Consider the following 27,409-nt stretch of genomic DNA (forward strand, 5'->3'; position numbering starts at 1 on the left):
CACACACACACCACACACTCGCGCATTCAAGGTAACGTAAACACAGGCATCAACAGACACTTTTAAACCAGTCCTTTTATGGCCCTGTGCGGTCAGCTGGATGGTAAACAGCAATATCAACTCTCTGAATACAGAAGCTGTGTGTGTAGTGTGTTGTGTAACAGAAGCAATTCCTGTGTGTGTAGTGTGTAACTGAAATATTCCATGTTTGTGTGTGTGTAGTGTGTCATGTAACAGAAGCGTTTCCTGTGTCTGCGTGTAGTATCGTGTAACCAAAACGTTCCCTGTTTGCGTGTGTGTAGTGCGTCGTGTAACAGAAACGTTTCCTGTGTCTGTGTGTAGTGTCGCGTAACTGAAACGTTCCCTTTGTGTGTGTGTGTAGTGTGTCATGTAACAGAAGCGTTTCCTGTATCTGTGTGTAGTGTGGTATAACCATAACATTTGTGTAAGTGTAGTGTATGGTGTAACCAAAGTGTTCCATGTGCAGTCCCCGCACTCCCAGGGCCGCACAGTGGCCTGTCTGGCAGAGCACCTGGAGAAGCTGACCAAGAGCTGCAAGAAGCAAGTGTTGAGGGTGTACGAGCTGCAGTCTGACGACTACCACATGGACCGCCCCTTGTTCTACGCCTGTCACGATGACCGTGAGAAACTGTGCGAGGAAGTGAAGTCCGGGAATGGGGCAGTGTTCCAGTGTCTCTTTGATCATCTGGGCAAGCCAGATCTCTCCCTGGAGGTAAGTCTGTCGGAGTGGCGAGTGATTAAGGAAGCAGAGCTGGGAGTGGCTCTGGAAAGAAGTGCAAAGCATGACAATGACCTGGGGTACAGTCAGACAGAGATTGTGTACTGTTAGGTTGGAGTGGCTTGGGAGAGAGGTGCAGAGAGTGACAGTGACCAGGGGTACAGTCAGACAGAGATTGTGTACTGTTAGGTTGGAGTGGCTTGGGAGAGAGGTGCAGAGAGTGACAGTGACCTGGGGTACAGTCAGACAGATATTGTGTACTGTTAGGTTGGAGTGGCTCTGGAAAGAAGTGCAGAGAGTGACAGTGACCAGGGGTACAGTCAGACAGAGATTGTGTACTGTTAGGTTGGAGTGGCTTGGGAGAGAGGTGCAGAGAGTGACAGTGACCAGGGGTACAGTCAGACAGAGATTGTGTACTGTTAGGTTGAAGTGGCTTGGGAGAGAGGTGCAGAGAGTGACAGTGACCAGGGGTACAGTCAGAGATTGTGTACTGTTAGGTTGGAGTGGCTTGGGAGAGAGGTGCAGAGAGTGACAGTGACCTGGGGTACAGTCAGAGATTGTGTACTGTTAGGTTGGAGTGGCTTGGGAGAGAGGTGCAGAGAGTGACAGTGACCAGGGGTACAGTCAGAGATTGTGTACTGTTAGGTATTGAAGTGGCTTGGGAGAGAGGTGCAGAGAGTGACAGTGACCAGGGGTACAGTCAGAGATTGTGTACTGTTAGGTTGGAGTGGCTTGGGAGAGAGGTGCAGAGAGTGACAGTGACCAGGGGTACAGTCAGACAGAGATTGTGTACTGTTAGGTTGAAGTGGCTTGGGAGAGAGGTGCAGAGAGTGACAGTGACCTGGGGTACAGTCAGAGATTGTGTACTGTTAGGTTGGAGTGGCTTGGGAGAGAGGTGCAGAGAGTGACAGTGACCAGGGGTACAGTCAGACAGAGATTGTGTACTGTTAGGTTGAAGTGGCTTGGGAGAGAGGTGCAGAGAGTGACAGTGACCAGGGGTACAGTCAGAGATTGTGTACTGTTAGGTTGAAGTGGCTTGGGAGAGAGGTGCAGAGAGTGACAGTGACCAGGGGTACAGTCAGAGATTGTGTACTGTTAGGTTGAAGTGGCTTGGGAGAGAGGTGCAGAGAGTGACAGTGACCAGGGGTACAGTCAGAGATTGTGTACTGTTAGGTATTGAAGTGGCTTGGGAGAGAGGTGCAGAGAGTGACAGTGACCAGGGGTACAGTCAGAGATTGTGTACTGTTAGGTTGGAGTGGCTTGGGAGAGAGGTGCAGAGAGTGACAGTGACCAGGGGTACAGTCAGAGATTGTGTACTGTTAGGTATTGAAGTGGCTTGGGAGAGAGGTGCAGAGAGTGACAGTGACCAGGGGTACAGTCAGAGATTGTGTACTGTTAGGTATTGAAGTGGCTTGGGAGAGAGGTGCAGAGAGTGACAGTGACCAGGGGTACAGTCAGACAGAGATTGTGTACTGTTAGGTATTGAAGTGGCTTGGGAGAGAGGTGCAGAGAGTGACAGTGACCAGGGGTACAGTCAGAGATTGTGTACTGTTAGGTTGGAGTGGCTTGGGAGAGAGGTGCAGAGAGTGACAGTGACCAGGGGTACAGTCAGAGATTGTGTACTGTTAGGTTGGAGTGGCTTGGGAGAGAGGTGCAGAGAGTGACAGTGACCAGGGGTACATTCAGACGGAATGGTGTGTGTTACCAGGCTGTATCATTCTTTGGACTCATCGTTCAAGATTTTAGCACAAATAGTCAATTGACTGTGATCAGGAATGTTAAATTGCAGTGTCTGTAGAAAGTCTTGATCTCTTATCTGTGGGGCTTATTTGTCTCTTTCACCTTTGTCTCCTTCACATCTGTCTGTGTGTCTGTCTGTCTGTCTGTCTCTTGTTCTTTTGATACACCTTTCCTTTCATATTTTTTCCTCCCAGTTCTTTAGTCTAAGAAGTGAAAATGGAAAATGAAGTGAAAACAAAAACAAAACCCAAAGTCAAGTCAGTGTTGAAATACTTAGAGTGCATAAAATATCAAGAATACATTGCCTAATCGTTTTGGAGTTGACTTTGACACTTAACAGTACTGGTTTCTTTTTTCAAAGTTTACAGCTGACATGATCAGAAGATCTTTTATCCAGTGTTCTGGTTCCTGCAGACAGTGTGGCTGTACTGCGATTCCTGCTGGTATTTTATTATCAGTAAACCTTTTGTCAGAAACATTTTTTTCTGATGCTTATTTTTCCTGAGCATGGAAAAAAATATTTATAAAATTATGCACTATATGCAAACTGAACAGCTTAGTTTTGTTCGGCTTAAAACAAAATATATATTATATATACATGTATATATGCTGAACTAAGACTAGTAAAAGAAGTATGATCTTCCTTTGATGTCAGTAATTCTCTTATTTTTATAAATGTCAAACTGAAAACACTGAAAGGTGGTAAGTAGTCATAAGATTATTTCAAAAAAAATTCTATGGAACTATGGATTGCTGATAGTGAAAGATTTGAGTGGCCAAACTGAGTGGTTTCATTCTTTCTTCAGTGTCGGGAGAAACTGGAGTTACGTCAGCGTTTGATGTCGGAAGATGTGCGAGTGGAGCACACATTTTATTCCAAGTGCCTGAAGGACATTGAGAAACACCAGTGTCTGGGGGGAAGCACAGGACAAGAAGATGCAAAGCGAGCTCATGTGCTCCTGTGTCTGGAGAACGCCCACATGAGTGGTGAGCGGATTCATGGGAAAAGAGTGGTCGGTTTTGTTTGTAAACTGAGTGAATGGATATAAGATATACTGATACAGGGAAAAAAGTGGATGGTTCCAGTTTAGTGTGTAAAGCGTGTGAATATATATAAACTTGCTGATACAGGAACAAAAATGGATGGTAAAAGTTTTCTGTGTAAACTGAGTTAATACATGTAAACATGCTCATACTGTTGGTTGTATGTGTGTTTGCTTTGGGCATGTGGTGTGCTTTGTGATGTGAGAGAGAGAATAAATGAAGGACCAGGGGCCTAAAGGCACACCATTGCTCCAAGACCGTAGTTGCAGAGTGATTCACTCTCAATCCCTTGACTGCTGCTGACAAGTATGATCATTTGTAAAAGGCATGATAATTGCATGCAACTCTTTCATGGGCTAGCAATATTTTAAAGCCACCCTGACTGTTAATTTGCGAATGTGACCTTAGATTCATTCATGACAAGTTGTCAGACCGATCAGTTGGAAGGTAAATTTTTTGCACGTTAATGCTGAGTGATGTATCTCCATAGCACTTAACATCTCATCAGATATTTCCTTCTTTCGAGTCTTGAGAGAATGAAAGTGATGATTTGTGTATATTCTTTCTTTCTCTCTTCTGTTACTTTTTGAGTCTTGAAATGATACACAGTGTAGCTGAATTGCCTCCATGTACAATTCACACTGTTGCAATTTTGGTTGCCAGGGGAGGAGAGCAAAGTGGATCCAAGCTGCGTGCAAGAGATGATCAAGGTGCGGGAGCGACTGCTGGAAGATTACCAAATCAACCCTGACCTGATGGTGATGTGCAGCGATGAGATTGAGCACCAGTGCAAGGGTCTGGAGCCGGGCGGCAACACACTGCACTGCCTCATGGGGCTGGCTCGATCCCAGGCACGCAAGCCGAAGAAGCATCTGATTCGAGATGAGTGCAGAGCTCAGGTAAGTTGGAGCATGGAGAGAGAGAGAGTGTGTGTGTGTGTGTGTGTTTGCGAGAGTGCATGTAGAGAGAGAGAGAGTGTATGTGTGTTTGTGAGATTGCATGTGTGTTTTAGGAGGTGGGGTGTGTTTGTGTGTGAGAGTACATGTGTGTTTTGGGGAGGAGGTGGGGTGTGTTTGTGAGAGTGCATGTGTGTTTTGGGGAGGAGGTGGGGTGTGTTTGTGAGAGTGTATGTGTGTTTTGGGGAGGAGGTGGGGTGTGTTTGTGTGTGAGAGTGCATGTGTGTTTTGGGGAGGAGGTGGGGTGTGTTTGTATGTGAGAGTGCATGTGTGTTTTGGGTAGGAGGTGGGGTGTGTTTGTATGTGAGAGTGCATGTGTGTTTTGGGGAGGAGGTGGGGTGTGTTTGTGTGTGAGAGTGTATGTGTGTTTTGGGGAGGAGGTGGGGTGTATTTGTGTGTGAGAGTGCATGTGTGTTTTGGGAAGGAGGTGGGGTGTATTTGTGTGTGAGAGTGCATGTGTGTTTTGGGAAGGAGGTGGGGTGTGTTTGTATGTGAGAGTGCATGTGTGTTTTGGGTAGGAGGTGGGGTGTGTTATTGTGTGTGAGTGCATGTTTTAGGAGGAGGGTGGGTGGAAGCAGGTGCACATCTGTAAAAGAATGAGCAAGAGGAAATATTGTATGTGTTGGCATGTGTGTGTGAGAGAATGAACAAGTCTGATGTGTGTGTGTGTAACCATGTTTCTTCCCCCTCCCTTAAAGGGTTCATTATTGTTTTTAGCGTTGCTTGCTGTAGTTTGTGTGTGTGTTTCTGTGTGAGTGTGTGTGTGTTATAAGATGAAACATTTTGAAAGGATTTTCTTTGGGAGGGTTGGGGAGAGGGGGTTTGGGTGGGTGAATACCACTTTTTTTCTTCTTCCCTTTTTTTTAATTTTTTTTTTTATATATATAGTTTCAATTAGTAGGAGGTGCTAAAGCATGCAGACTGATCCATATACACTACACCACATCTGCTGTTAACAAAAAAGAAGAAAAAACAGTAAATGAGTAGGTGCCTGACAGTTGCAATAAACCCATCAGGTTGGTCAGACCTTGAGAACCTAACCTGGATTTGCATAAAACATTTGTTGATAAAATGAAATCAGGTAATTGAACAAAGTGGCCATGGAGCAAGTGGATCAGGACAGAAAGGAGCATGTGAGTACTGTCTGTGACAGTTGGCGTGACTGCTGTAGGAGACCAGTGTTGCAGAGGACTTCTTAAGATCCTCAGTTTTCATCTTCCGTTTTCGCTTTCTGTTTTGTAGTCAGAATACATGGTGGGCACATTTTTTCCAGAAAATATTTTCTATTTCACTCAGTTCTTTGATCTGCAGTATACCCTGAAAATTACTCATACAGGGTATTTTACGAAAATGCCTTTTTAAGTGTCCGGCTCCAATTCTCATTTCTGACATGAAATGATTTTCCAGTCCATTGCTGATGCAACCATTTCTGAAATACTATCATGTTGACCATCTTTATGCCTGCTTTATCTTCATCAGCTTCCCTTAATTTCTGTTCTTTCTTTTAAAAAGCTCTTTGATTTTGAGATTTTTTTTTTTTTTTGCCATACAAATTTGTATAACATAGTGTTGAATTGGTTCAACTGTTTCTGGGATGCCAGTTGACTGCTTTACAAAAGAAAGCTGAGATGGGTAACATAAGGAGCATGTAATTGGTGCTGTGACAGTTGGCACGACTGCTGAAGGAGACCAATGTGGCAGAGGACTACCGACTGGACAAGCCCCTGCAGATTGCTTGTGGGGATGTGGTCACTGCTGTCTGCTCACACATTCGACCTGGTGGCGGATCGTAAGTACTTTCAGATCATCTTGTTTGCTGGGGGTGGATTCTGTTCTTAACGTTTCCATTGTCCAAGTGGTTTGGGTTCTTTTGGTTTATATGTATAGCCATGTTCAGTCTCCACTACTTTGAGCCATGGTAGTTTAAATGATAACCTGTGTGCTGTGTTTGACCTTGAGACTTGTTGCTTTGCAGGGTTAAATAAAAACCTGTTTTGCCATGTTCACAGTCTTTATGCTTTGGAACCTTGCTGGGTTAGGCAGCCTGTCTTCCAGAACTGTTGATGAGAATGTGGATTGTGGCAAATGGTTTGAGTAATCCAGTTGTGAGAATTTTCATCCTGGTGAAACAAGTGATTATGTTCATTCTTTCTTGCCCTCCTGTCTGCATGTGTGTGGTAAGTTTTAACCCGGAGAGCGCGATGAGCCACGATCGTGGCTTTCCCGGTAAAGTGCGATGGGCCACGATCGTGGCTCTGTTTACATAAGGTCCGACATCGTACGGCTATGCTCGGCAGCCTTCGTAAAACTGCCTCGTTCTGGTGTTACTGCCTCCCTGCTTGTGTTTGCACAAACTTTGGCCGAGTTTATAAGTCCAGATCTTCGTATTTTTTGTAAACAATGAGTGACACTGAAGTTGACAAAGCTCAGGAAATGAGTGACCTTGTCACTAGTGATGATTCATTTGCTGACAGGGATTCTGGTGAAAACGGCTTTGTTATTTTGACACTTGGGCATGCTGGCTTGCTTGTTGTTCATTCAGTTTTGTGTCTCCAGCCACAAAAACTGGGGGGTGGGTGATGGGGGTGGGGAGGGGTGGTAAAGTGGGTTAGGCATGGGTCTATTGTGATTTCTTGACCAAATCAAGCTAGAAAACTGGAAATTATTTTGATTTAAAGCATTCTTGCTGCTTTTGAAAGCAACATGAGCTAAAAGAAAACATTTATTTCTGTTTTTGCCTGTGATTGCATAAAGTATTGTAGATGTGCGCGTGCGTGGCGTCGGTGGGTGTGTCTCAAACAAATAATACAGTGCTTATAATTTCATTGTTTCAGTTATATTCATTTCATGATTCTGCAGCCAGAACATTTTCTGCACAGTTTAATGCCAATTTTGATATTTTGACTCTATAAAAGATGTGAAAATCCCTATAAACATTGTGGTTGACGTTTTTGGAAAACAAGTTTGCAAAATTTGTTGTTTATATCCTGTGGAATATCTCCAACTACTTACAAGGTACAGCCTTTTTCTTACTTTTATCTGATTCTTCATTCACTCTACTTTCCAAAAATGTATAGGTTTACCTATTTATTCTTACTGATAAGCATACAAATGCCCCAAATCAGAGCACAGGTAGCGGAGGCAAACTATCCCTTTGTTTTAAGCATGATTTCTGGAAGTATGTTTTATTATATCCAGCACTTTGAGGGTTAAGCATTCCTAATTGTTTTTAAATGTTTTGAGCTGAATCTTGATGGCATTGCATGTTAGAAAGAAATTTGTTTTTGATGTTTTTGACTTTGTTGATGGTAAGTTGTTGGGTATGCACAGGATTATCAATTGCTTGATGGACAACATTGATGAGGACGAGATGACGGATGAGTGTGAAGAACGTCTGCTGGAAATCCAGTTTTTCGTTGCCAGAGACTTCAGGTATGTCAGTCATCTTCTCTGTGGTGTAAGAAGTAGTATTATAGGTGTATTATGTGTTTCAGAGCTTAGCTCTGGATCATCAGTGTTGGCAGCAGTCCTCTGTGGGGATGCTGGGGGATCTTTCAAGTTCAAAAGTATCCGCATCTTTTGGAAATGTTATTCCAGCAAATTCTCTTTTTTGTCTTTGTTTCTGGCTTTTCCCTTTTTTTCTGTTACCTCTTCCTTTATTTTCTGCCTTGCCGGTCCATTCACCCACATGTTTTTTTGTTTTTGTTTTTTGTTGTTGTTGTTTTTTTTAATAGAAAACCTTGAATATTGTCTTTTTCAGGACTTATTAACTGGGCTCTCATTATATTGAAATATTTTTTGCATCAAGGACATGTAAAGTGCCTCTTACTTAGCAGTTCTTTGTTTTTCAAACCTGTTATTGTATATGATAATCTTTATTAAGTATGATTTTGCTATGTTAAGGTTAGTCTCTTTTTTTCTTCTTCTTTTTTTAAAAAATCCTCAGATGAAAAATTGATGGAATGGTTAACATTAGAAGCATGCACTAAGTTTATATGCATTAATGAGACTGTACTTGTGCCTTGTTTTCTTTTCCAGGAGTTTGTTTTCTTCTGTTTTGTTTTTGTTTAGTTTTTTTTCAGGTTCTGTGGAACCAATGATTACAATGGTTCAGCCCTGCGATGACCCTGTATGGTCATTTTGCAGGATATAAACATCTTTAGATAACATATTGGCAGAATCATGGGTGCCATCATTTGAGGGCTGTAGTTGTGATGGATCCATCTGGGAGGGGTTGTAGATGGTAGGGATGCTCAGAACTCTTGCCGTTAAAACAGAGAATGAGAGTTCAGCAGCTTGTGTCCTGTTTGTTTTGAACTGGAATGGCTGAACTGAACACCAGTGAAGTCACTCAGCACCAGTGGTGCATCTTGTCTTGGTGGATGGCCTACAGGATTGTCTCACATACATGAGAGTCTTATTCCTGGGATTGGGATGCAGACAAGAGTCTTGAGCACCGTCATGGGTGAGGAGCAGCCAGGATGGGTAGCTGGAGAAAATGCCTCTGGAAGACCAGAGATACAAACATTGGGAAAAAAGGAAGTAAAAGAAAATTGGTTAAAAGGAATGAAAGAAAATTGGTGTATGTGTATACATTCAAATTCAGCAGCACCAGTCTTTCTGATAGTCCTTATTTCATAAAGGCATGCATGAAAGTCATGGTATAATAAACACGGTTAAGAGTATCAGACCGCCCCCTCTCATCCCCCACCCCCACCCCAACCCCCACCCACATATCACACATGTATACTGAAAACATTCTGTAACTTAACCATTCTGGTACTGATGGAGCACTGTCATCACAACCCTAGGGTATCACAATTTAGAATATCTGTATGTGTGTGTGTGTGTGTGTGTAGTATATCTGACCTGTGATGGTTGTCTTGCAGGATGGATCCTGACTTGTACAAGTCGTGCAAGCGAGATGTTCGGATCTACTGTCATGAGAGTGGAAACTGGGCGGACCCAGATAGAACTGACCCTGATCAGGGACCCTTGGTTCTGGCTTGTCTCCGCCGGCACTACTTCCACCATGGCGAGGATCCCAACGTCCCTGTCAGTGTTCTGGCTGTTTTTTTTTGTTGTGTGTGTGTTGGTGGGATTGAGGAGGTGATGGGGGGTTCTTGTGTCTGTGTGTGTGTGTGTGTGGTATGTGTTTGGTTTGTGTTTGTGTGGGTTAGGATGGGAATTCTTGTGAGAGTGTGTGTGTGTGTGTGTGCTTTATGTGTGTATGAGGTTTATATATGTGTGTGTTTTGGATGATTGATAATATGAGAACAGTGTGACTGAGGGTGCATGGAAGACTGGTAGATAGAGGAGAAAAATAGATTATTTTCCACAATCAGCTCATATGTCTGGGTCTCTTCAGCAGGAAAAGCAAGGCATGGAAGTGGTGAGAATGAGCACAGCAGATTCTCCCAAGAGATTTTTTTCCCCATTTTTTCTTTTGTTTGTGTGGTTATCAAGTAATTATCAAGTGTCCTGCACCGCTTTCATTGTTATCTTGTATGAACCTCAGTGTGATGACTGTTGTGACATGTTCAAGGTCTGTGGTTTCAGCAACTGTCCCGAGCCTGCATCTTTGCGGTGCAGCGAGTGATGCGTCGCCGTTCACAGAGTGTGGATTTGCACCCAGAGATTGAGGAGGCTTGTGTGACAGATCTGGGAGACAAGTGCTCTGAAGACAGAGAGGATGTGGAGAAAGGAGCGGTGAGTCAAGTTGGCTTAAAAATAAAAGACACTTGTTTCTGTTGGATGTTTTAGGTGTCATACTGATAATTGAAGATGAACTGGCCAGCTTAGTGGAACGTCTCGACAAAGATGATTCTGCACTTGGCATGGAAATTGGTGCTGAAGAGACTAAAACTCATAATCAACAGCGCCCTGAGTACCACTTCAGACATCAAAGTCAGTGGCTCAAGTTTAGAAAGAGTGAAGACATTCAAGTACCTTGGCTACATCACATCAAATAAAGATTCAGAACTTGAGATCATGGCAAGGATTGCACAATCACCAGCTGCGATAGCAAGACTTTAAACCATCAGGAGAGACGAACATCAGTCTGTGTGCCAAGATCCACCTGTTGCACTCCCTTGCCTTTTCAGTCTTCTCTGTGCCTGTATGATTTAGATGCTCATAGCAGACATATAAAGAAAGATCGTGGCAACTGAAATGAGATACTACTGGAAGATTTTGAGCATCCACTATACAGATCATGTGACAAACAAAGAGGTCCACAAGAAGTTCCAACAAGCAATAGGATGTCGTGATGACCTCCTCACAGTTGTCAAGAAACGGAAATTGATGTGGTGTGATTCCCACTCATCAGGACTTGCAAAGACCATCTAACAAGGGACAGTTAGAGGATGCTGAAGACAAGAAAGACAGGAAGAGGTAGGAAGATGATATCCAAGAATGGACTGGCATGAACCTGGTGGAATCCCATAGAGTGGTGGAGGACAGAGACAGATAGAGGAGAGGTGTGGCGTTGTCTTCACTGGTGTCACATCTTCATTAGAAGACAAGGGATAGGTAACAGTAACAAATTAAATCTTGGTGAGGAGAAACCTGGACAAAGAAAAGCTTGATTTGACTTGTGTAGCCATAAAAACAGGGTTTGTCTGCCTGAATGGTACAGTAAAAATGGCTCTTCACACAAAAGTCTGCTCTTAGACACGAGTAAATATACTAGCATGGGAGTTTGTATCCCACAAATACAGAAGTTGGTTAGTTAATTTATTTATTATCTGTTCATATGTTTTGATGATTTTAGGCTGTAAGTAATTCAAAATAAGGTCTGTGAAATTACATTTGTTATGATTTCAGCAATACTCAAAATACCCCCCCCCCCCCCCCCTTTTTTTTTACCAGAAAATCTTTCCTGCGCGCTCACCCCTCCTCAAATTATTTATTTTCTTTATTCCTTATCCTTTACTTTTTTTCCCTGCTAGGAACTGGAGTGTCTGCAGACTCACTATGAGCTCCTGGAGGCTAAGTGCAAAGCGGCCATTGAGAAGTTCACTGAAGAGGAATCAGAAGACATCCAGATGGACGCCATCCTCATGAAGTCCTGCACGCCCATGATCAAAAAGTTCTGTGAGGTGAGTATCTCCATATGGCAGAAAGATAACATAGACAGAAGCTGCTTTGTGTGTGTGTGTGTGTGTGTGTGTGTGTGGCTAGGTGTGTTTTGTCTGTAAATTGGAGTCTGCTGAACATGAGTTTCAGAAGATAAGAGAAAGCTGCTTGTGTAGCCATTGTTTGTGTCAAGAAAAGATAGAATGTTTGTTGCTGTGGACTCTCACTGAACTTTGCGTCATGACTAAGTGGTTACTGTCATCAGTTGGGAGCAGACGTACCTGAGCGTGGTTTTGTTCGGGATGTTCGGAATGAGCGGTATGAGAGTAATGCCACTAAAACAAAACAAAAAAATATTTTCAAAAAGTAAAGAAAAAAAGAGGGTTGATAAGGAATATGAAATTTGCTTGTGTAAACCAGGTTATTGTGCTACTTTTAACTGGATTCCATTGTATATTCTGCATGTGTGTGTGTGTGTGTGTGTGTGATCTTTGATATGCAGTCAGGAGTTTAAGACATGTCATCTGTGTTTTTGTCCTTGTAGGATGAAATGGAGAACGATGCAGAAGCGGATGATGTTTTGGAGTGTCTGATAGAGCACAAGAACCATGTGGACATGCAGCCAAAGTGTGCAGCCGGCATTGAGCATCATCAGCTGGTACGCCTCTCACTCTCTTTCAAAGGTTTTTCTTCTCACTTTGTGTTTGAGGAAAATTTTTGGGGAGGGGGCAGGGAGGGAGGAGGGGGTTGAGGTGGGGGGGAGGGGGGGTCCTGTCAGCACAGTGAGCATTGGAGGAAGAACCCTGACTGCTTCTTTCATTGAAAAGACCAAGTCGTTGGCCAGCCACACCACCACCATCACGGCTGATATAACTTTCCATGGACTGAGGCTAAGAACTGTTCAACAGTTCCCTTGCTTGGGATTCATCATCTGCAGTGAAGGAGCCAAACCAAAGACCATGTCAGATAGCAAAGACAACATCAGCACTGTCCAGATTGAAACCTGCATGGAAAAAAGGGGGCATTTTTCTTTCTCTTATGTAGAATGGTCTTGTACAAAAGCATCTGCTTGACAAAGATGTGTAAGGGTTGGCAGATGGTTTTGTTGCAGCTACCATTTTGAAATATGCATCTCTGTTTGTTAGGAAATATGTATTTGACCACACACACACACACACACACACACGTACATGCGCGCACACCTGCACAGATATGCATATGTTTATTTGGGGTCTGTCCCCCAACCCTGCACCCCCCAACTCCCCCAGTTGGTGTATTTTGTCGTTTTTTTTTCCATTGTTTTTATTTATTTCTCTTTCATTACACTATTATGGTGACTGTTTTTCCTCACAAGTAGAGAAGGGAAACGGTCATTCCTAGATACGTAATATACAAAGAAATGGCTGTGATTGAATCTCCAGAACTTATCCTTCAACCCTGGATGACTTGAACATTGAGTTGTTCATGTATCACCGAGCCCTTGGCTTCCCCCTCAACAACATTGGACTCTGACTGTTCCATCACCACTGTTGCTCTCTGTTGCAGATTTCTATGCAAGACTTCAGGTTCAGCCACAAGTTCAAAGAGGCCTGCCAGAAATCTGCCAAGAATTTATGCAAGTCGAAGACAACCAAGTGAGTATCCACAAAGAGTACACAGCCATGGAGAGTGTCACATAAATTCTAAGACAATCTATTTATTTAGCGCTTAGGTGTAAATTTCAACTTGGAGAGTAGAGACAGGTGAGATCATCATCATGTATTTAGGTTTTACATCACACACAGCCCTGTTAAAAAAAGAAAGAAAAAAATTAAATTTTAAGTTTAAAAATGTTCCGTTAATCATTGTGTACACATGTAGCCATGTGTTCTTTTGATCAAAGAAGTGTGTATGTCTTCCACCAGCCAGTATTGAGACATTGCCCAGGTATTTATTGACACCTGGGTGGAGTGAAGAAGATCAGAGTAAAGTTCCTTTCCCAAGTAAACCACCATGCCAGAAAGGGGCTTTGAACCCTGGTCACTGCGGATTGTACCTCCTTCAGCAGACAGGGTCACTGCAGAAATATACATGGTGTCCAAGGAGATGGTATTTTTGAATGAGGGCTATGATACAGGACTGTATAGACCTTCGCAGAAAGAACTGAGGCATTGATGCGTTCTGTGATGGTGTTGTAACATGCCGCGAATGTATGGCAGGTATGAGGTGGTGAGCTGTCTGAGTGAACATGTCCGCAACGACACTCTGTTGGACAAGAAACATCGAGTGGAGCCTGCATGTCGCAGACAGCTCAAAGTCGAGCTACTTCAGAGGGTGAGTGTTATCTGTGTTTTCCTTGTACATGAGAGACAGACAGACAGACAGACAGAGAGAAAACATATGCAGGAGTGATAGAATATACATTTAAAGAGATGTGTGTGTGTCTGCATGCACTTTTGAAAAGATTGAAAAACACTGTCTGCTGTATTTTATGTTAGCGAAAATTTATAAACTGCTACTCCCTCCCTGCCTCCTTTCCCGAGCTCCCACTTCATCGCTATAGTTTGCCTGTTATTTAATAAAGAAATGGTAAGTAATGTATTCTTAAAGGTTAATCATTCTGGTATGGTGATTGTTGGTGCAGTTACTCTCAGACACAGTTTTGTTACTCTGAAAATGCTGCTCTAAAGTCCATTTAAGGATAAGCAGGGTTGACATGAAAGAGTGAATCACACACCCTCTCTCTCTCTCTTCAATACTCATTCACTCACACACACACATATACACACACACACATTCTCTCTCTTACAACGGCTCACACACTCATGCACGCACACTCAAACACATACACATTTACAACACACACACAAATGTCTTTTATTCTTTTTCAGGGGGAGAGCATCAAGCTGGACCCAGAACTACACAAAATGTGCTCAGCAGATGTCAAGAGCTTGTGCTCCAATATCAGTCCTGGGAATGCCGCTGTAAGTGTGCAGTTTGTTCAGCCTTTAGTTTTTATAAGTCACTCAGTCCTGAAAACCCTCAACGTGTGTGCCTAATTATTGTGTCTTGTGTGCCTAATTATTGTGTCTTGTGTGCCTAATTATTGTGTCTTGAGACAAAGAAACAGTCTGTGGGAACCCTTTACAGTGTTTCTGGCCAGGTACCCACCCTGTGTGACATGTTTGAAGCCAGCAGATTTTCTGTTCGGTTGACAGCCCTTTCAGCCCTCCTGGTGGAGGAACGAGCTGTCACCTGCTCTGTTGTCACTTGGAAATTCCTACATAGATGAAGGAGACTCTAGAATTTCAGTATTGACAGACAGATCAGTACCTGTTGGCTCCCTTCAATACTTGTTGGCTCTCTTTATTTCCATTATTTCCATCATACAGATACCTATAAGCTATCTTTATTTCTATCAGACAGATCAATACATGTTGGCTATCTTTGTTTCCATCAGATAGATCATTACCCATTAGCTGTATTTATTTCCATCAGACAGATCAGTACAGTTGGTTATCTTTATTTCCATTAGACAATACCTTTGGCTGTCTTTATTTTCAAGAGCTGATTTGTTAGGTCTTGATGCTTGTATGCTTTCATCATGTCAGTAACTGTTAACCCATTGTTTTTCTGGCCCCCATAATTGTATTGAGATATTTTTATAATGTAATAGTGCGCAAGGCTGATAAATGACACAAGGCTTAATTTCTGCTCCAAATACTGTACCTGTACCAGTACCTGTACCTATAGGTAGAGGGCCCTTACAATCGAGCCAAGTACGTTTGTGACCTGATACAAGTCTTCGTCAGATACAAAACATGAGTGTCAAAGAATCGATAGACAGATATACGAAAAAACTTAGCCGTATGAAGAGCACAGGATCAGGAGTCAAGATGGCTGCTGGAAAAAGAGGGCGCTAGTCAGGGATGTACAGGGGAGGTAACCTACTTCGGGAGGTTATCAGCTGTAGCTACTTTCGTTTTCTCCACATAGGCGGGTAGTAGTTTGCACAGGACAGGAATCAGACCCCTGCCAGAGTCTGCACTAGTGGGTCACAGTAAGTTTGTTACTTAAACATAATTTTAGGAAGAAAATTTCCTTTTTTCTGCCCCTTTCTGATATTGTTTTCTAATTTGTCATTCAGTTAATTGATTTAGGAAAAAAAATGTTTACTTTCATGGAGTTCTATGGCAGTGGTACTTCTGTGGCAGTTCTTGTTGCTGTTAAATCTGAGCACTGTTAAAACTGATACGCCTGTGTGTGTGTGTGTGTGTGTGTAGGTTCTGGAATGCTTGAAAAAACACAAGGAAGATCTGAGCAAGGACTGCCACAAGCTGCTCTTCAAGAGAGAGGTGAGTTCTTTCAGTTAGCTGTTGCTAGAAGTCTGTCACCTTTTCAAACACCAAATTTATTCAGATGAAAACAGCTTTAATTATCAAAAGCTTTTGGCAAGATGTATGTTATCTTACGCCCAACAGGACGTTGGCAATGTGTCTGATCGTATTACAGCAGTTTGCAAAGATAGAAAGAAACGAATCTTGTGTTGGCTGAGAGGGGATGTAAGAAAGGAGAGTCTGTACCAGTTGATAAAACTTTTTTTTTTTATTAACTTCAGCTTGCGTGCCTTTAGTATGGCTTAAATCTGTTAACCTCTGAATCTGGAAGCTTTACACTCATTACGATGGAAAAGAATAAAGTCTTCCATTGAATCAGAATCTAAAAAGTAATTCACAAACAACTCACATTTCTCAAACAACACACTTTAGGGACTAGGGAACAGGGCTGATTCAAGAAGGCGGAGATCAACAGTGGAGACATGCGAGCAGATGGTGCAGCATGTGAAGATAGTTTTTATAATGATGTTGGGGCCTTGACATCACCTGACTAAAGATGTAAACATGGCAATGGTAAAGACAGCAATCAACCCATCAGTGCTGTCTTCTTACTTATCATTTGGATGTGTGCCTTATGATATGCTGCACATGATGTAACATTAAAATCTGAATTAATATGAAACAAAAATGAAAAAAAAAGGAGAATGTGTCAGAGCAGTAAATATGGTGTATTCTCAGCAAAGTTAACAAGACTACATGAAATAAAAATTATCCTCCGAGAATGAAGTCGGGTTTTATCAGGTGAATGAAAAGCTTCAAGTTTGAAGAAAAGAAAAGTTTTGTTACTGCGTTCCTCTATGCATAATTTTGTGTATTTGTACCTGTGTGGACTTAATTTCATTTATGGTGGTGGTGGGTTTTTTTTTTATTGTAAGCAGTGTCCAACAGCAACAATAAACATAGTAAAATGGGAAAAAATGATTATTGCTTTCAGATTATTCATAACTCTGATTGTACTAATGATGACAGCTTATTTTTTTGCGTTTTTATTTATTTATTTATATTTTTTTTTTTTTAAATCTTTTGTTCATTTTTTTTACTTCTGTTAGTTTTCTTTATTGTATAGTTAAAGCTCAAGTCAGCATAATTCAAGTTATTTGATAGTATCTGCAAGCAGAGATTGAGGCTTGAATGGATAATCTTGTATGCTTCTTGTGTTTTCCAGAAATGACTGTCGTAATAGGTGGGGTGCAGAAGGAATGTTCACTGATAACAGAAGTCTGCTCCAGAAACAGAAATCAGAAAGCAGTAGTTATTTTGAATTGGGAAACAAGTTAGTATTTGGTTGATGCTTGAATGTGCTCCCTGTGTATGCTCAGCAGATGTTTGGTATGTCGATTTTGTGCACAGATGGTAACCGTGTTAGGGTGTGATGTTTGTCATTTTTGTACTCAAGTTTTTGTTTCTGCTTGCCAACAGGAAGAAGCTTTTGCCATCGCCGATTATGCTCTGGTGCACACCTGCAAGAAAATGATCAGAGTGAGTTTTCCATCTTTGGTTTTGCTGCTAACAAATTCACAAACTTCCACTTGCATAAGCAGACATTCAGATAAATGAATGTGTGTGTGGGTGTGCATGTCTGCAGAAGATGTCACAGTGTATGAATTATGACAGCAGTGTGTGGAGTTGTTTGTCAGACAACAGTGACAGTGCAGATTTTATACCACATTCAAAAAGTGATCTTGAAGTAGAATGCAGGCAAGAAGGTGAAGTGTTTGATGACATGGTCAAGGAGGGCATGGCTCTCATCATGAAAGCACATTTAATTGATATTTGAAATGTCCAGTGTCATATCAACCTTGGAGATTCTATTTGAAACCATCCATTTAAACCATCCTTGAAAATTTGATGATGATACCTTTCAAAACTATGATATCATGAGTGTTTAAGTGATACAGCCCAATTTTCACTGCAACTGCTTTGTGTAGTGCTGGTCTGGAAAAATTGTAGTGCATATGTAGATATGGAGTTATCGGTTTGAAGGTTATTCTCCCCTCAAAGTATATTGAAGGGTGAATGGTTTCAGGGAGATTTGAATGCATTTGGTCTCTATCTCCACAGGTACATGTACAAATGCCTACAGCACACACTAACACATACACACACACAGACCGGATACATATCATACCCATTTAAAAGTGTGATTCTTACCATCACAGATCACTAGTTTGTGCATCACAAAAGAAACACTTGAAAACTGACTGATGTTGCTGCCATGTATGTTAAGATAAAGAGTAGTGCTTTTTTTTCCCCCAGACACATGAATTCAGACAGACCCATTCAGATTGAACAGAAAACTGAAACTGGAAAATGATTTCAAGCTTTTAAAATTGAGAGGGTGATCACAGACACTACCAGTGATGGTGGTCAGTGGTCTTCACATAACTGGATTCCATAGTTCAGGGTAGTTTTACGTTGTTTTTATGTTGGAGCATGGAAGTGCATTGATCTGTGTGTTGTCTGGAGCCTGTGTGTTTTGTATATCTGGCTTTTTTTTTCACTTTATTTATTTATTTTTTTATTCATTATTAAATTTTTGTGAAGTTGTATGATATTTTATTTGTTTTGTTTTTCAGCAACACTGTGATCCTGCACTAACGGAACCAGAAATCTTTGATTGCTTGAAAAAGAACAAGGATGACGATGAGTTCGATGACAAATGTCGACGCATTGTCATACAGCGCCAGATCACACAGTCCAGAGGTGAGCTGGCCTGATTTTCTAAACCACTGGTTCATTGTGAAAACGAGTTGGAAGGAGAGGGTTGCCATTTCCACAGTCAGATCTGTTTTGAAAAGAAAGATATACAGTGCAATGCAGTACAGGACAGGACAGTACAGTACCAACTTGTCGCAATTCAACTTAATACAGTGCAATGCAGCTCAACACACTACAGAAAGGTACAGTACATATTGTATAGTGTAATACATTGCAGTAGAGCAGAACACAACACAACATAGTGTAATACAATAAACTGCAGCATAATGCAGGTCACTGCAGCAGGGCTTAACATAATGCATTGTCATACAATACAGTGCAGAACAGTTCATTCTAACATCACTCTACTCCTTACAACACCATACCACAGCACTTCACAAGACATGACATGACACGACACAATGCGACATGATACGACAGTTTCGACCTGAACTAAGACAGTGATTGCAGTGTCTGTCACTGTAACAAGTGAAAACCTGACAGAAGTGATGATGTGAGTTTGTGTGTGTGAATCAGAATTAAATGTATTTGTCATGAAAACCATAAGTGAAGGTTTATGGGAAGAACAGTGCAGTGGTAAAAACTGTAGGATGTATACTGTCATGCACTCTGAAACATCCACATATGAATTCTGCTTGTCAAGTTTGTACAGCTTCATACTTACACCTATGACTAACTGTATCGTATTATAAAAAAAGAAGGTTAATTCAGACTTATATTGTTCAACTAAACTTGTCATTAACCCCTAGGCTGCCTATATGATGAGATAACTCATCAGCATATTTTTTTTTTATATTGTTCAACTAAACTTGTCATTAACCCCTAGGCTGCCTATATGATGAGATAACTCATCAGCACAAGCGTGTATGCTTCGCTGCCACAGTGACGAGATAACTTGTCATCAAAATATTCAGACTTTCCTGGTTTGCATTGAATTCGTTGACAAAAATACTGGTAGCTTTAGCTTGGGGAATCTTTCTAGATTCTATTTATATCTAGAAACTCCATCTGTGTCATGATGTAGTCCTTTATTTAAACGTTTCGGTTGGGTTACTGCAGCAGGGTTTCCCTGGCTCCTCTCTTTGCTTGCTCAACAAAATGTCGGACACTGTGCTCAAGACATGCAATCGTGGTGCGCTAAATCAACCAAGATTGCTTTCTTTAGCTGATGCTCAGAAAGAATTGAAGCGTAAATTCAAAGGAGAAGACAGTGATGAACTATTATCAGACAATTTGAAAAAAAATAAATAAATAAAGGAGCAATGAAGAGACTGGCCAAGATACAACTATCAGTGAGTGATGCCAGCTGTACAGCTGTAGCAGATGACAGAAAGTGACCAAATTATTAGCAGGACACAGTGTGAATGATTTTCTTGGCACTCAGCCAACGCGGTCTGATTAGAACTGGCTGAAGTGACCGTGTGAGAGGGGTGAAGAGGAGGGGGGTGGAGACTGAGGGGGCGTGGCCTCACATCCATGTTGTCGTTTGCATTGTGTATCTCTCTCTTTGTTTTTCTTCTTTTTTTTTATGGTTGTTCTAGTTTAATTTGTGTGTACAGGTATTATCCATTTGTCCAGAAAATATATTCTAGTGCAAATTACCTGACTAATGTATGTAATGAAAAAGTTGAAAATGTAACAAAAACAGAACACTGATTTCAAAACAACAGCATGTCACTGAAAATATATAAAATTGGAAAACATGTGTTTTGTATTCTCTATTCAAATTTCCTTTCAGAAAATACATACTTTTATGGGTCTTTCTCCAGTAACAAAGAGCACAGAATTTTTTGAAAATATATACCCATTTTTGTTTTTTTTAAAATCATTTACCTTTCAGAAAATATATACTTTTATGGGTCTTTCTCCAGTAACAAAGAGCACAGAATTTTTTGAAAATATATACCCGTTTTGGGTTTGTTTGTTTTTTTTGTAAAAAACAAAACAAAGCAAAAAAAAAAAACCACCTGGCAGATAGATTTCACTTGAATCTTATTTCCCTGGCAGTGAAATGCTTAATGTTTATATCTTTATATTTGTGGAGAACATGATACTCTTCTTCTAACACACAATATATTTTGCATCCTCTTGCATACAATATATTTATATACATGTGTATCTGCCTCTTTCTTCTTTTTTGAAGATCATATGCTCTTGTGTAAAGTTTGCATATGGTGATTCTATGCTCAGTTTTTCTTGGGAAGATCAGGTTCAAGTCTGTATTCTTTAGTAATATAATTGCAGATTATTATCTTAGATTTATTTTCATTTTTCTGCTTTCTCCAGAAGTTTAGAAATTGACACTCCAGTTTGTTTAAGAGAGCAAGATGATGACAGGATGTTGATATGTCAACAATGTGTGTGTTTACATGATGAGCAGATTACCGCCTGAACCCCCTGCTTCAGAAGAGCTGTCAGCAGGATATCCCAAAGTTCTGCTCTGATGTCATCGTCAAAAACAGCAACGATGGCAAGCTGGAAGGCAAAGTCATCAACTGTCTCAAACAGCAGTTTCCCATCAAGGTCACTAACTCAGGATGTTAGGGAGGGGGTGGGAGAGTGTGTGTGGTGTACATGCATGTGCATGCGTTTGTGTGTGTATGACAGTGAGAGTACTTGTTGCTTTGGTTGTCATCCTGCTTGCAGATGGATGTAAAACTGTAGATGTCTTGTTTTACCCCTTAATTGCTGAAACTTGGTGAAGTTAGATCAGTCAGGGTTTAATGCTCGTTGTAAAATTGTAGTGATTTGGACCTCTCTGTCATAAAGAAATGAAAAAGTTGATGATGTTCTTGAACATATTTTGATGAATGGAGAAACTAACAAATACAAAAGATAAACAACCAAACAAAATGATGATGTTCTTGAACGTACTTTGGTGAATGGAAAAAGTAACTGAACAGTTATCTGTTTGATAGAAAATAAAGTGATAGTGATAGTTTAGCTGAAGGTTACTATTTTGAACAAAGTAAGAAAGTTTAAGTGCTTTGTGTTACTGTGTATGTGCTCAGTGTGTGCGCACTTGTGTGGGTGTAAAAAATATAGGAATGTTTTTCTCATGTACTCCATTTTTGTAAAACAAATAAATTAAAAGTTTTCTTTGAGACATCCAAGTGAGCAGGATCTGTTTGACAAAAGCATTTCTCATTTGTTACAGAGACTGTCATCATCCTGTGCGCACCAGATCCGTGACCGTATCAAGGCAGCTTCCACAGACATCCGGATGGCACCTGTTCTGTTGAAGGCCTGTCGAGCTGAGGTGTGTACTGCTTTTTGTTTATTTGGTGTTTTTGTCTGGCTTGTTGTAAGAACAGAAAATACAAAGGAAAAGAAGTTGCTAGAATTAACAATCAAATAGTTGGAAAAACTGGACGGTGATAGTTGGTACTGGTGCAAATTATTTTGGGAAACTGAGGGTAGCTTTCACTGTATTTTGTCACATTTTTGTTGACACTACACAGAGTGTTTGCATGGGTAAGATGAGATAAGAGGTCACATGTTTGTTTACACCAAACAGAGTGCTCAGTGTTTGCTGGGGTCCAGCCCTGAATGGCCCCTTTGCGCTCGGCTGGATTGTAGCAACATGGTTTGATTTGATTGGCAGGGTTGAGCTGAGAAAAGAGGTAATTTTCTTCTTGATCACATGTGTGGTCATACTGTTTTCAGGAAAAGATGGCAACAGAAGTAGTAACATTTTTGTTTACACTAGACCTTTTTTTCTCTTTTCTCCAGATTACCCGTCTGTGCAAGCAGGACCTGCTTGCGGACCACGGGGATGGGATTGAGAGCATGCACATAGCTGAGGCAGGTCAGGGCAGGATCATTGAGTGTTTGAAAACTCAGCTGAGCGAGCGGAAGATTGAGGATGTGGTGTGCCGCCGTGAGGTGGCCAACCTGCTGGCAGAGAATCACGTGGACGTCAACGTGGACCCCCTGCTGCACACCGCATGTCAGCAGGACCTCATCACTCTCTGCAGATCCGTCTCCGCCGGACAGGGCAGGCGTGAGTAGTGGGTTGTGCTGGCCGATGTCCCTTCTCTGACCTTCTGGACGCTTTGGGGAGAAGGTTTCCTTGATGGGGGAGGTGGGGAATGAAAAGTAATGTGCTTTGAGCAGTATTTCTGGAGAGACTGCTATATAAATGTCCATTTAATTACTCATACTTAACCGTGACCCAACTAGTGCAGACTCTGGCAGGGGTCTGACATTCCTGCCTGTGCAAACTACTATCCGCCAATTATTACCTGTATTTTTGGAGAAACCACTATATAAATGTCCATTATTATTATTATTATTATCAAAAGTAGAACTTTTACTGTATGTTTTATTGGATTCACACCACCGTCCTCAGCAAGACTACAGGGAAGTCTCTCCAACCCAAGACTTTGCTATGTCAGTTTTTATGAGGGAGGCGGCATGAAATTACTGAAAAAAACAGTAAAAGTTGTAGCTTTTCATCCTGAGCAAGGAAACTTTCATCTACAGTGTGCTCTGCTGTCCTAACAAACTGCTCCACTCCTGTCAGTCCTCCTTGCCATGCAACCACTGTGCAGCCAACCATGATCACATGATCTGCGCAGCTTCAGATTTGTGAAATGTCTGAGAGAGTAATGATAATAATGCAGATTGACGCTTACACATTCAGTCTCCCACACTATTCAGCACATTCTTGGAAAGCATCATAACTGATGCATCTGTTGTTCTCAGTTAATGTCTGTCACGTAGCATGACGGACTGGTTTCAGAGATGTTCTATCTGTTGTCCTTTGGTAATGTCTGTCACGCAACATGACGGACTGGTTTCAGAGATGTCCTGTCTGTGGTCCTTTGGTAATGTCTGTCACGTAGCATGACGGAATGGTTTCAGAGATGTCCTATCTGTTGTCCTTTGGTAATGTCTGTCACATAGCATGACAGAATGGTTTCAGAGATGTCCTTTCTGTCATCATTTTGTAATCTCTGTCACAGTATGATTGAATAGTTTTGGAGATATCCTGTCTGTGGTCCTTTAGTAATCTCTGTCTCAGTATGATTCAGTGGTTTCAGAGATGTCCTGTCTGTGGTCCTTTAGTAATCTCTGTCTCAGTATGATTCAGTGGTTTCAGAGATGTCCTGTCTGTGGTCCTTTAGTAATCTCTGTCTCAGTATGATTCAGTGGTTTCAGAGATGTCCTGTCTGTGGTCCTTTAGTAATCTCTGTCTCAGTATGATTCAGTGGTTTCAGAGATGTCCTGTCTGTGGTCCTTTAGTAATCTCTGTCTCAGTATGATTGAATGGTTTCAGAGATGTCCTGTCTGTGGTCCTTTCGTAATCTCTTCTCAATATGATTGAATGGTTTCAGAGATGTCCTGTCTGTGGTCCTTTAGTAATCTCTTCTCAATATGATTGAATGGTTTCAGAGATGTCCTGTCTGTTGTCCTTTCTGGATGAAGACCCCCGTGCCATGACCACTCACTGCAGAGAGATGCTTCGTAAACGCAAAGAGATGTGGGAGTATGCGGCTCAGGTAATCGTTTGTTGTTCTTTTTCTTATATTTGACTCACTTGTGTAAACAAAGTGAGTCTATGTTTTAACCCGGTGTTCGGTTGTCTGTGTGTGTGTGTGTCTGTGTGTCCGTGGTAAACTTTAACATTGACATTTTCTCTGCAAATACTTTGTCAGTCGACACCAAATTAGGCATAAAAATAGGAAAAATTCAGTTCTTTTTAGTCATCTTGTTTAAAACAATATTGCACCGCTGGGATGGGCACAAAAAAATAAAAAAATGAAGCCTAATTATATGCAAACTGCATTTACTGTTATATTTCTATTTTTTGTATTCTCTAAACTTGGCACTTTGATCTGATATTCGACCCAACAATAAGAGCAGTCATAATTATCATTTTTTGTGCAAACAGGAACTTCTTTTGCTAAGCATGGAAGTTTTATTTATTTTGCAAACGTTTTGGTGCAGATAGTAAAAAAGGGAAATTACTCTAATTAATGCTAGGGGACTTAATTTGTTTTAAACTAATCTTTCTCATCTTAAACATTACATTTTGAAACAAGAGAGGCAAGGCCTTCAAGACTCACTTGTGATGCACTTTAAAAAAAAAATCCAAGCTTTTTATGCATTGAGTATAATTTCAAAATGTAATGTTTAAGATGAGAAAGATCAGTTTAAAGCAAACTAAGTCCCCCAGCAGAGTAATTTCCCTTGTTGTACTGTCTGCAACAAAACGTTTGCAATAAACAAAACTTCCATGCTTAGCAAAAGAAGTTCCTGTTTGAACAAAAAATGATAATAATGACAGATCTTTTGTTGGGTTGAATATCAGATCAAAGTGCCAAGTTTAGAGAATATAAAAAATATAAATATAACAGTAAATGCATTATACTCGATACATAAAAAGCTTTTTTTTTTTTTTTTTAAAGTGTATCACAAGTGAGGCTTGAAGGCCTTGCCTCTCTTGTTGCTTCTTCGTTGGGTTTTTTTGTTTTGTGTTTTGTTTTGTTTTTTTAAAGCTATGATTATACCCATGTTTAAGATATTAAAATATGTTAAGAACCTCCATTTTTGATGATGAATTTGGCTGGGGAATGAAATGACAGTTGTTTTTAGGATTAGTTTCCATTCTTATTATACTGAGTTCTCATTATTTTTCTTGAAAAAGAAAAAAAGCTGTTTTCCTGACTGATGTGATGTCATCTTCATAGGAGCTCAGAGCATCTACATTGTGAGTGGAAGGGAAATAGTGTCCATCATGTGAGAAGTTGTGATGACTTACTCAGTGGACAGGGCTTGGCTGTGTGTGTGTGTGTTGCAGGTGGCTCCTCCTGAAAGCTTTGGGGAGATCTACGATTCCATTGCTTCTTCCCCATCCAAAAACTATTTCATGGTGGTCCTCTTCACTGTCGTTGCCATCATCTTCATTGTGGGAATATCCTGCGGACGTGTGACAAAACGTGTCAGAGCCGAGATCAAGAACAAGTAATGCAGGCTGCTAGAGAGATGCAAATGTGTATATATATGTGTGTGTGTGTGTCTGTGCATGTGTATGAGCAAGAGGGTACATGTGTTGAGTCGGTGCATGTGTGAGTATGTATTTTGGTGATCAGATTGTATTGCTGCTTCAGTGCAGTGTGTTTGAGAATAGTGATTTCTTTGTCTTGCCAAACAGTATACCAACATTCAGATTGACACTGTTGTGTTAAAAGCCTTTGGAACAACATAGCTCTCTCTCTTTAACATTTTTTTTATTTTTTTTTTTTTATGACCTATTGTAAGGGAAGAAAAACTACTTGTCATATGCCTATTGTATTTAATAGCCAATGGATCCTGAACATATGCTTGACTTGTATATGACACACATGCACCCATACAACAAACACAGCCATCATCAATACTTGATACTGAAATAGCACCTGTTTTGATGTCAGTGTGTACAGGGTTCATTGCATGGTAATGAATGCAATGCAAGACATGGGTATCAAAAATGATGATTGATCAAAAAAAGCACCACGGTGTCTGGCACTGTGGGGCAATGCCTCCCCCCCCAGACCCCCTTTCTGTTTGTTTCCCTCAGATGAAAGGTGTGTGCAGTGTGCAGTGTGCGAGTGATGTTTCATGTGGTGCGCAAGATGTCTCTCATGTTGAGGAGACCTCATTCCTGTCCCTACACATCTATTTTTCTTCTGTTTATTTTTCAGATAGAGATTTAATGGTACCTTTTTTATATGTGCTTGCTGGCTCATTCTGCTTGCTTTCTCTCTGCTTCTCTCACTGTCCCTCACCATTTGCTGTTTCTCTCACTCTCAGCATAGCTCACTTGCTGCTTCTCTGTCCATGTCATAATTGTGATGTATGTGTATGTGTGTATATATATATATACGAGTACAAGATTTTCCCCCTATTTTCTTGCAGTGTCAGGATTCTGCTATTAATATTTTTGCCTTCATTATTAATGTGTTTGAGCGAGTGGAGAAACATGTTTTGAAGTCATGTCATGTAATAAGAAGAGCAGTACTGATCATACATGTGGATCAGCTGTTTTGCATTTCTACTTACTCAAAAGGGGACAATAAGTGAATGAAAATTGTGGTCAGTTCTCATCAGTTTGGTTCTGTGTACTATTATTATGAAGGAAAATGTTATTTTGTGATAACTGCTGTGTTATATGTATTCGTTTCTAAGGGGTTTTTTTTATTACGAAAAAAAAAGAAGATGAATTTAAAGCATGAAAAATTACCGGTTTGACATGTGCTCAAAGGAGAGAGGTTTTATTTTGAGATATATAAAAAAAAAAAAAAAATACTCTGGTCACTGTAGAAGAGATGTTTTATACTGAGATTAAAAAGAAAAAGAAGATACACAGCTAATTGGCATGTAATGGTAGTATTGGGAAACTATTGGTATAGCAATATTAGAAAATGTTGGTATAGCATTACTAGGAAACACGTAATTAATGGAAAAATAATACTGAAAAATATTGGAAAACTTAAAACTTCAGGTATTGAAATACTGTACTTGAAATTATAGGTGAATGTATGTGGTGAGGAAGGATGACCAGGCCTTTTCTATTAGTCCTTAGTCCATGTTCACTGTGTTGGATTTTACTGGAGCAACTGAGACAGGACACTTAGACACTGAACATGTGCCATGAGTTAGACTGAGGGGCCAACCAGTTTTTTTTTTTTTTTTTTTTTTAGCAAGGTGAACTATTTCGGACTGTTGCCTAGAGGATATTTTTAATTCCTTTTGTATGGATTTTTTTTTATGCA

At 40.8% G+C, this 27,409-nt stretch overlaps 1 protein-coding gene across 3 annotated transcripts in view; it reads left to right on the forward strand.

Moving 5' to 3' along the window:
- LOC143300632 (Golgi apparatus protein 1-like) overlaps positions 1 to 27,409 on the forward strand; it is a 45,954-nt gene that overhangs the window by 9,613 nt on the left and 8,932 nt on the right. For 2 of the 3 annotated variants that reach the window (XM_076614431.1, XM_076614432.1), the window contains exons 5-24: positions 488 to 733; positions 3,286 to 3,466; positions 4,187 to 4,422; positions 6,147 to 6,268; positions 7,810 to 7,911; positions 9,369 to 9,534; positions 10,039 to 10,188; positions 11,430 to 11,579; positions 12,101 to 12,214; positions 13,102 to 13,190; positions 13,755 to 13,869; positions 14,427 to 14,519; positions 15,819 to 15,890; positions 17,352 to 17,411; positions 18,509 to 18,635; positions 21,031 to 21,173; positions 21,808 to 21,909; positions 22,383 to 22,653; positions 24,048 to 24,154; positions 25,456 to 25,619. In XM_076614431.1, coding sequence (XP_076470546.1) covers positions 488 to 733; positions 3,286 to 3,466; positions 4,187 to 4,422; positions 6,147 to 6,268; positions 7,810 to 7,911; positions 9,369 to 9,534; positions 10,039 to 10,188; positions 11,430 to 11,579; positions 12,101 to 12,214; positions 13,102 to 13,190; positions 13,755 to 13,869; positions 14,427 to 14,519; positions 15,819 to 15,890; positions 17,352 to 17,411; positions 18,509 to 18,635; positions 21,031 to 21,173; positions 21,808 to 21,909; positions 22,383 to 22,653; positions 24,048 to 24,154; positions 25,456 to 25,619 — 2,810 coding nt within the window. Of the gene's footprint in view, positions 1 to 487; positions 734 to 3,285; positions 3,467 to 4,186; positions 4,423 to 6,146; positions 6,269 to 7,809; positions 7,912 to 9,368; positions 9,535 to 10,038; positions 10,189 to 11,429; positions 11,580 to 12,100; positions 12,215 to 13,101; positions 13,191 to 13,754; positions 13,870 to 14,426; positions 14,520 to 15,818; positions 15,891 to 17,351; positions 17,412 to 18,508; positions 18,636 to 21,030; positions 21,174 to 21,807; positions 21,910 to 22,382; positions 22,654 to 24,047; positions 24,155 to 25,455; positions 25,620 to 26,338; positions 26,353 to 27,409 lie in introns of all 3 variants that reach the window. The other variant, XM_076614433.1, reaches the window with a different exon arrangement.

Source organism: Babylonia areolata, chromosome 26 (genome assembly GCF_041734735.1).
Source record: "Babylonia areolata isolate BAREFJ2019XMU chromosome 26, ASM4173473v1, whole genome shotgun sequence".
Classification (NCBI taxonomy): Eukaryota; Metazoa; Mollusca; class Gastropoda; order Neogastropoda; family Buccinidae; genus Babylonia; species Babylonia areolata.